This window comes from Triticum dicoccoides, chromosome 5B (genome assembly GCF_002162155.2).
Source record: "Triticum dicoccoides isolate Atlit2015 ecotype Zavitan chromosome 5B, WEW_v2.0, whole genome shotgun sequence".
In the NCBI taxonomy this organism is placed as follows: Eukaryota; Viridiplantae; Streptophyta; class Magnoliopsida; order Poales; family Poaceae; genus Triticum; species Triticum dicoccoides.
The window spans coordinates 663,461,617-663,471,746 of record NC_041389.1 but is presented as its reverse complement, the minus strand read 5'-3'; the positions used below and the strand labels follow the sequence as shown (position 1 = coordinate 663,471,746).

General features: G+C 44.4%; 1 protein-coding gene across 1 annotated transcript; it reads right to left on the bottom strand.

The window, feature by feature from the left end:
- Positions 1 to 6,107: 6,107 nt before the first annotated feature.
- LOC119312441 (F-box/FBD/LRR-repeat protein At1g13570-like) lies at positions 6,108 to 9,600 on the bottom strand. Its single transcript, XM_037588165.1, has 3 exons — positions 8,521 to 9,600; positions 8,266 to 8,409; positions 6,108 to 6,898 (listed from the first exon to the last, which is right to left on the bottom strand). Exons 1-3 carry the CDS (start codon positions 9,493 to 9,495, stop codon positions 6,509 to 6,511), a joined length of 1,509 nt encoding a protein of 502 aa, XP_037444062.1. The 5' UTR covers positions 9,496 to 9,600; the 3' UTR covers positions 6,108 to 6,508.
- Positions 9,601 to 10,130: the final 530 nt, after the last annotated feature.

Here is a 10,130-nt window from a genome sequence, read left to right as displayed (position 1 = left end):
GCCCGAAGACCGCGCCGCCGCTTCGTTCGGTCGTCGCGCCGTCGCCGGCCTCCGCCGCGCTCCGGCCGCCCGGCCCCGCCTCCGCCCGACGCCGCCGGCGCCGGATCCGGTCGCCCCGGTCTCTCCTCCGTCCTCCTCCGGCTTCCCCGAGCTCCGGTCGGCGAACCTCGAAGCCCGCGCACGCCAGATCCGATCGAAGCCTAGGTTGACTTCCCCCCCCCCCTCCGTTTTCACTGTCCCGAATATTTCAGCTTCATCATGCCATGTTCATCACATTGTATCTCGGCATCTGTAGCTCCGTTTCGTGCGTGTAATATGTCAAATTGTTCTTCTCGACGAGTACTTAATTTCATTCCATTGCATCATTTTCATTTGAGCTCATCTTGATGCCTGAATCATCATTGCAAGAGTGCTATATGATGTTAATCTGCTGGAACTGTTATAACATGATGATTTGTCATTTTTGTTGCATTTAATGTGTGCCTCCTATGAGTATGAGCTCTACATGTGTTTTAAACTATGCCATGCCATCTTTCCAGGGATGTATGCCATGTATTTTTGTGATCTATGTGGTGACTACAACAAGCATGCAAACTAGGCTTCGTGATGTTGCTGATTTTAGTCCTTGTTCTGCTGTTATTGTGATGCCATGTATTCATGTTTCTACAGAGAGATCCATGCATATTTTGAGATACTTCAGTAAGGATGTTTTGAACATATTGTTATGCTCTATCCATCCATGCCCTTGTTTGCAATTATGGAGTAATCTATCATGTCATTTTCGTGCTCTACTTTTGCTATAAAATGTTCCTGGCAGATTGTTTACATGTTATTCGATTTTGCCAAAGTTGTTGTAGTTGATCCTTGCATGCTATATTGTTGTTCTTGCCATGTATAGCTTCTATGCCATGTCTAGTTGCTGGGTGTGTGCTTAATTTATCATGCAATGCCTCGTAGTGAGTCCATCGAGCTTGTAAATATGCCTACTTGTTATCTGTTTATGCCATGCTCCAGTTTTTCACCAAGTCTGAATCTGTTTATGGTTTTTGCTATATTCACATGCTTGCAATTGTATTTTCTGATCCCTTTTGGCTCATGGTCAGTAAGGGACGTTTGTTATATGCCTTGAGTAGATTCATGCCATGCTCTAGTTTGACATGATAGCTTGCTGTAACATGTTGCTTCATAGCTCTAAACATGCTAACCTGATGTTATTTCTGCCATGTCCTGTGAATTCTGCTAAGTCTGTGAACCTGTTATTATTTGCAATCTTTCCATGTCCTTTTGAGCATGTTCTAGTGATTTCTGGAGATAGCTCATTGTTCATGTTTTGTCATGCTTTACCTGTACTTCATGTCCATGCTTTTTGTTATCATGTTTTGGTGCTGTAGCATGTTGTTTTGATGCTTGCTAGATGCCTACTTGCTGTTTTGGACAGATTGTTGTTATGTCTTGTATAGAGTGTATGTGTTGAACCGTTGCTCCGTTTTGAGTGTGCCCTATATGAAACTTGCTTAGAATTGCATGTAGTTTCATATTATCATGTTGCATCCTTGTTTTGAGGTGTTTGATTGATGTTTGTATGCATTTTGCATCAATGCCATGCTTAACTCGTTTTGCTCATATCTTCTAGGCCGTAGCTCCGAATTAAATGAACTTTATATGTAACTTGACTAGAATTTCGTGTAGATCATCTTGGTGCATCTTAACTTGCTGTTTAACAACTTGAACATAAGGTTTATTCAGATCTGGACCAATTTCGAAATTTGCATATGAGGACTTACCGGAATTGTTATATGTTGTTTCCGGCCTCATTTAAACTTGCCTTGAGGTGTTGCTCTTGTATGCATCATCTCTTGCCATGAGTAGCTTCATGTAGTCTTGTCATGCATCATGCTTGGTTGTGCATCATGTGTTGTCTATGTGTGGTGTGTTTACCATGTTGTGTGCTTCTTCTCGATAGTTCCCGTTATGTTGCGATCGTGAGGATTCATTCGTCTACGATTGGATCATCTTCATGGCTTCATCTTCTTCATGGACTCGTTCTTCTTCCTAGCGGGATTTCAGGCAAGATGACCGTCACCTTGGATCTCATTGCTATCATTGCTATGCTAGTTGCTTCGTTCTATCGCTATGTTGCGCTACCTATCGCTTGCTCTATCGCTTGCTCTTCAAGCCTCCCATATTGCCATGAACCCCTAACCGTTGTTACCCTTCCTAGCAAACCGTTGTTTGGCTATGTTACCGCTTTGCTCAGCTCCTCTTATAGCGTTGCTAGTTGTAGGTGAAGATGAAGATTGCTCCATGTTGGTTTATGTTTATGTTGGGATATCACAATATCTCTTATATTATTAATGCATCTATATACTTGGTAAAGGGTGGAAGGCTCGGCCTTATGCCTGGTGTTGTTCCACTCTTGCCGCCCTAGTTTCCGTCATATCGGTATTATGTTCCCGGATTTTGCGTCCCTAACGCGGTTGGGTGATTTATGGGACCCCCTTGACAGTTCGCTTTGAATAAGACTCCTCCAGCAAGGCCCAACCTTGGTTTTACCATTTGCCTCACCACCACCTACATTTCCCTTGGGAGTAATTAACCCAAGGGTCATCTTTATTCAGCCCCCCGGGCCAATGCTTGTCTAAGTGTTGGTCCAAACTAGAGCACCGTGCGGGACCATCCCTTGGCAACTTGGGTTACGTCGGTACCTGTACGCTTAGCTTATCCGGTGTTGCCCTGAGAACGAGATATGTGCAGCTCCTATCGGGATGTCGGCGCATCGGGCGGTCTTGCTGGTCTTGTTTTATTACTGTCGAAATGTCTTGTAGCCGGGATTCCGAGATTGATCGGGTCTTCCCGGGGAGAAGGAATATCCTTCGTTGATCGCGAGAGCTTATCATGGGCTAAGTTGGGACACCCCTACAGTGTATAAACTTTCGAGAGTCGTGCCCGCGGTTATGTGGCAGATGGGAATTTGTTAATATCCGGTTGTAGTAAACTTGAAGTAAACTCTTCTAAAATACACCAACCGTGTGCGTAACCGTGAGTGTCTCTTTTCGGGGTTGATCGAGAGGAGAACACGGTTTCTGGGTTATGTCTGACGTAAGTAGGAGTTCAGGATCACTTCTTGATCATTACTAGTTGACGACCGTTCCTTTGTTTCTCTTCTCGCTCTCATTTGCGTATGTTAGCCACCATATATGCTTAGCCGCTGCTGCAACCTCACCACTTTACCCCTTCCTTTCCCATTAAGCTTTGCTAGTCTTGATACCCATGGTAATGGGATTGCTGAGTCCTCGTGGCTCACAGATTACTACAACAACAGTTGCAGGTACAGGTTACGCGATGATCATGACGCGAGAGCGATGTTTGCTTGTTTTGGAGTTCTTCTTCTGCTTCTTCGATCAGGGGATAGGTTCCAGGTCGGCAGCCTGGGCTAGCAGGGTGGATGTTGTTTGAGTTTCTGTTTATGATTCATCCGTAGTCGGATGTTGATCTTGTATGTTGTATTGATGTATTCATGCGGCATTGGTATGCCTTGTATGTATCCCCACTATTATGTAATGTTGATGTAATGATATCCACCTTGCAAAAGCGTCTTCAAGATGCGCTTCTATCCTTGGTGGGACCTTCGAGTTCCTTTAGGATAGGACCGCATCTTGGGCGTGACAATGGATTCTGAGGCTGAATCTGAGGATCATGAGGAAGAGGAGGCATCCGAGGAGTCCGAGTCTGGTGTGGCAAGCCTGGCTCTTGCTACCGCGTTCATCAGCAAGTCTATCTTCAACTCCGAAGAAAATGGCAACACCAACAATGCTGATGAAGGCAATGATGACTACGCTCCCACCTATTGCTTCATGGCAAAGGGTGCCAAGGTAACTAAATACCCCTCCTCTGAATCAAGTGAGGATGAATCGGATGAAAATCTTAAGCCTAGCTACTCTAAACTTGCTAAAATTGCTATGAAACAACAAAAGGCTATTGAAAAGCTTCAAAACATGCTAGACAAAAGTGATGATATGTTGGGTGAAGAAATGGATCGCACTAAAAACTTAACTGAAAATCTTCAGAGACTTCAGTCTAAGTTTGACAATCTTCAAAGTCATCATAACACTCTCTTATCTGATCACGAGAAGCTTTCTTATGAATTTCTTCAAAGAAAGCAAGATCTTTAGAAGCTAAGAGTGAGTTATGAAGATCTTCAGAAGGAGCATGATTCATTACTAGCTCAACAAATCAGCGCTACTCAGGAAGAATTTGATCCGCCATGTCTGAAGTGCATTTAACGTGAATCTGCTAATTCTACACCAGAATGTTCAAATGCTTCTAATGTTACAAATTCTTCACCTGTCTCTGCTATCACTAATTCCTCATCTGAGGACATTGCTAGTATCACTGATGATGCAGGGCTGAAGGAATTGTACATGACAGGCATGTACAAAAGCCTCAAAGGGCATCAGACTCTTTGTGATGTGCTTAAAAAGCAGATCCTCAATAGGAACCCTAGGAAAGAGGGTATTGCCTTTGAGAGGAAACTCAATGCTGATGGAACATATTGGAAGCCTGAGCAGTACCCCAAAACCTCATGGGTTGCTGCAAAGGGACCTCCAGTTGATCCACCCAATTTATCTGGCTTTACATGTGAATCTCCTCATTCTTCTGATGAGTCCTTTACAAGAAAGGCGGGGCGAGTTTGTGTATGCAGAGTCGCGTCTAATGCTTTCGAGGGGAAATTTTCAGGGCAAAGGTAGATCAGTGTGAGAAAGCTTCTCAAGAATGTCAAAGCTATAATACGTGACAACAAAAGGCAGATTTTCCATGTCAAGTATTGAAAGACTCTCAGGTTGGTGTGCCGTGTGCGGCCACCTAGGGTGTTACTCCTATAAAGGATGCTGGAATACCCATCTCCTAGGGGCTTCGCCGTGCGAGTGCCCTCTACGCCGTCTGTTGCGCATTTTCACATAATTCACTACACACCGTCTCATCAGTCCATAAAAATATTGTGCAGTTTCACATAATGCCTTCTATTCCTTAAAAAACAGGTCTCATAATTCTTGTGATACAAAAGTCTTGGTACAATTTTATTTTAAAATACTGTACACATAGAGCAACAAAAAGATGTCTACATATTCTGATCAAGCCACTCTCGTACACATACACCAACTTAATTTGCATCTTCACATAATGCCTCGCTATGATGCAAATGCCTCACTATTATTTCATTTTATTTTATTTGAGAAAATACAGTCAACGGGCATCTTATAACTCATAACCAGCAAGGAAAAATCAATCTCACCATTCATTAGGCGCGGTCAACATTTCCATTTTAAAAGCATGTAGTATTTGGTCACTTTCATCTCTAATCATAGAGCACCTGCATGGTACCAAGAGATATGTTTTAGAACTCATGTCTGAACCTCGTCGAGGTGCTAATTTAGTTAGGAGTATGTGTTTTTAACAGTGAGCACCTTCTCCCCTAAAAAAAAACAGTGAGTACATTCTGATGGTTTATGAAGTACCTCGAGGAAGCGGTACTCGTGTTACTTTGCTCAATGCCTGCTAAATGTTCAAGTTTTGAACTCGATGCATAAAGGCAAATAAATCCCAGAACATTGCATGTTTCAGAGATGAGAAAGGGGACACACACAAAAAATAAACCAGTCTACATAGTACTGCTGACTAAGTTATCCGGATGATCTAAAAGATACTGTATTGGGTACCAGGTGCTTAAGTTCCCGTACCAGGTGAAGCATAACCATCTTGCCAATCAGATTTTGTACTGCATTTAAACATCAAACTACATAAAAAAAAACTCATCGTTCAGTACAACGCAGAGCAAGTATTATAACTTATTGTTTCAGCTTCCCTACAACTTTGATCCACATTTGTGTAAATTGACCAAAACATAAGTCATGAGACTTCCGAAGTGTGCATCATCAAAGGATGAAGAAAAGAGCACTGAAAGCCAGAGAACAAAAATCTTCAGCGGCAACATTTGATCCAAACGCACATCTTGTTTCAAGATTTAATCTGAACTTTCAAAAAGAAAAAGGAAATGACAAAAGCAGCAATGGTTTCCAGAGCTCTCTAAAAAATACAAGCACACGAGCTCTGTAAAACATCTCAGGCTTCATTCAGCAGCAAAAATGGTAAACAAAACAAGAGGATTCAGTCCTTCATCTCGGCCAGAAAACGTCGAAGCCATTACAACATATATAGTGAAGGTAACAATAGACCACAGCTTACGACCATTACAAGTTCAACCAAGCTTCCAACTCTGCCATATTTAAACCACCACACTCCGACTCTAATACTAGAAAGCACAGAAGATTATCAGCTAATTAACTGCTTATAACATAGATAATTGCTAAGTCAAGATCAATAAAGATCCCCCAGGGCTGAAGGTAATTAACCACAACAATCGTACAAAGAGCTACACTGGTGAAAGCAACAAGACTTGAGCTGCTCTTCCTTCTTTCCCTGCAAGCAGTGGCAAATATGAATATAAAGCTTAACCGACCCATTCCACAGCTGAGAAAGGGTCCTTGAAGCAGTAATCGGTTCCTCTTTTGAAGCTCCAAGGCCTGCCTCCTTCAGGGCCATCACTCCCAAGAACAATCATTTTGCATGATTTACTCACCATCTTTTGAGACACTTGTTTCACTCTAGAAGATAGCTCATCCGTAGAAAATGATCCAGAGCGCATTGTAATCATTGCACTCTCAAGAGCCCTCGCACTACGAAAGAAGAACTTCAGGAAAGCAGCCTCACCTAGCTCCCCTCGAAATTCACAGAAAGATATCACCTTGATGGAGAACTCGACACTTTTGGTGGGCTTGGCCGACTCCCAGAACCTGAGATTGAGCCTGACATTGCCAGCTTGATAGACACCTTTTGCGGACTGCAAAGATCAAGTTCAATAATGAGCACAAAAGTAGGCAGTAATGCTAGCTTACATACAAGATTAACAACTGACAATACAAAAAATTAGAAAGAGCAGAAAGAGCTATGACGGTAATTGAGTTGATAGATCTATGCAAATCAACGGGAAACAATCTGCGAGCAATAAAATCTGCTGCGAGATGGATTAAACAATACATGCAGGCATGCAGCTAGGTGTAGAGGAACTTGGTACGAACGCAAGCAAAACATAAATTGGCTCAGATAAATTGTCAGTACTTGCCATTAGCTATTTGAAAATTAAAGTTTATAAATGGGAACAATATTAGTAAGTACATTATTTTGAGTGATTTTTTTGACAGTTGAGATTCAGAAACTACATGCATTGCTATTTGAGCACCACTAAAAACTAAACATTGCATGTGTAGAAAACAACATTAAACATTGTATGTTTTACAAACTACTCCCTCAGTCCCATAATATCATAGTTCAAAAAAGCGCTAGGCATTAATTGTGCGTTTTGCCACCGCCTTGCGCTTTTCTGATCAAAGTGCATGCTTATGCTCAGATTAAGCGCAGTTATGCGCTAGGCGTTTTGCTAACGCCTAGAGCCTAGGCCCGCCTTTTTTAACTATGCATAATATATGAGCATTTTTTACATTACTCCGTCCCATAATATAAGAGCGTTTTTCACACTACACTAGTGTCAAAAAAGCTCTTATATTATGGAACGGAGGGAGTACAAAGTAACCTAGCAGTGCAGAAAAAAAACACCCAGCTACGCAGTATGGCTGAAGATCTTAGTCTACTACTGCCGTTGATTGAGACTAAAAGATGGTCCATGGTTTTACGAAATCACACACACAATCCAAAATGGAGGTCTTAACCATGTGCACATTTGCGAGGTATGTCCTTCAGGACAAAGTTCCAGTTGTAAACCATGAAAACTACCTTGTAATCACTAACCACAGAGGAGTGTCTGATATGCAGTTAGTTCTGTAACATCAATATAGTATTATCATTCATGTAACACACAATTATAACTGCCTGATATGATGAAATCTGCTGCTACAAGTTTTTTTTACGAAACATCATAACATAAAAACAGATGGCCACACAACACAGACCCTAATAGTGTACTCGACAAGACACGATGGCTGAGAACAAATTACAAGGGCTAACACTTAAGCTACAATTGATCACCCATGGCAAGGTCAAACATTCGTAACTATGTACTAGCTGATGCTACCATCACCTTACCACATAGAAAAACTACTTGCACTAGCTGGCACCGTGTCCACTCATGATTTAGTATTGTATAGAGTGCAAAGTAAGCAAAAACATTAATTGGAGAGGGAGGGGGGATACCATGATATGCAGCGTCTCCAGATTGGGAAAGCATCTGAGAAAGGCAGTCAGCATCTTAATGTTATCGTGGTCTCCGAAACACACATTCAAACTCAGGATCTTGACGTTCATCACCATGGTGCTTGGGCTTGGCTTTATCCCAGCCTAGAATGCACCCACAAAGAAAGACACACATTTAGTCATGATTCATGAACCTCTATCAACTGAACATTTTGCTAACTGAACAAATAGACAGACTTCAGATAGAAAATGTACCACGATGACGGTGCCTTGGATCTCTAGGATGTGATTTCCTGCCTTCAAAATTCCTAATGCGTGCAACTTGGGGCAGTCACCAATCCTGACCCTGGTACACAGACCACGGGCACTGTCCCTAGGATGCTCCACGATGAGCCGGTCAAGGCATGGAGCCTTCACCACGGCAATGTCCTCTACAACAGAGCCACAGATTTGCACGCACCGGAGGCTCTGGCTGACGAGGCGAAGGCGCAGCCCTTTGTTGCTTCCTTGGATGTTCAGAATCTCCAAGACGGGGCTCCTAGCGACCAGGGCCTCGATGTCTCCGTCCTTAATGAGGATGGTGCAGACACCGAGCTCACGAAGGCATGGGAAGGAGGTGCCACGCTGTAATCTGGCCACGTCCGGAAATTTCCAGATGCCGATGTAGAGGCGGGTGAGGGTGGTGACGCTGAAGAGCGTGGCGGGGAGGGGTACCTCGAGTGGCCACGGGCGATTCACAAGGACGAGCTCTTGGACGCCCTTGGTGGCGAGGAGCTCGAGCCAGCGCGCGAGCTGGGGCTGGCACGCGTCCATGTGGCTGCGGACGAGGTGGACAAAGCGGAAGGGTCCCGGGTGTGCATCAAGGATTTGCGACACGGCGGCGGTGACGGTCGGCGGGTTGCCGCTGGGGCGGAGGTATTCGTCGATTAGCGCGAGGGGGGCGGATAGCCAGACCCGGCGCCAGCGCGAGGCGAGAACGGCGGTGCGCGCGGCGTCCGTGACGGGGAGGCGGGAGACGATGTTGCACAGGAGCGCGTCGGGGAGGAGGCTGATGCGGTCGATGCCGGAGGAGGAGGGGAGGGCGGTGAGCCGCCTGGTGTTGAGGGCGGGGAAGGCGGGGAGTAGCTCGGTGCAGATGTAGGTGCGCAGCTGCACCATGGCCACGTCCGGCTTGTGCGCGTCGGCCTCCGTCGCGGCACCCGCGTTGGTGAGTGGTGTCCGCCCGGCCATGGTTGACGACGGCGGTGGCAGATGCGCCGGAGAGTGTTTTTGGGATTTGGATGGCGACAGTGAGAGTGGGGTGTGTGGTGGGGCGGGGGCTGGAAGCGGCGGATGGTGGTGCGTGGTGGCTCTTAGGGTTTCCTTCCCTTCGTAGTTTGGTGGGCCAAGAGCGTGGGCCAAATACCACACTGATTGCCTTCCCACGGGCCCATTAGTCAGCCTTGACTGCCTAAAAACTTGTTGGTGTCCAGCTTGGAAAAAAACATTTTTTTCTGGTTAAACTTGTTGAGTCAGTATGTTTTACAATTCACTAGCACATATGCATGCGTGTTGCAACGGGAGAAAAAATGATGTTCTTTGTTGCAAAGTTAACGCCAATTGTCATGAACCATGTTAACCGTATTATAGTTTGATGATGAAAGAAATAACGGTGAATTGACAGTAAGGATTTTTGCGGTGCTAGTTTGTGCATGGGACATGATTCCTAGTCATCGGGTGAACAAACATATCTTTAGATCAAAAATTCTTTTACATATTGCACCTGCAGCCGTACGTGCTAATTGCTCTATAAAATTCGTAAGTGTATAAAAAGCATTCTCAGAGCTACATCGAAGAACCTAGAAATTATTTTGTAGTCCATAATC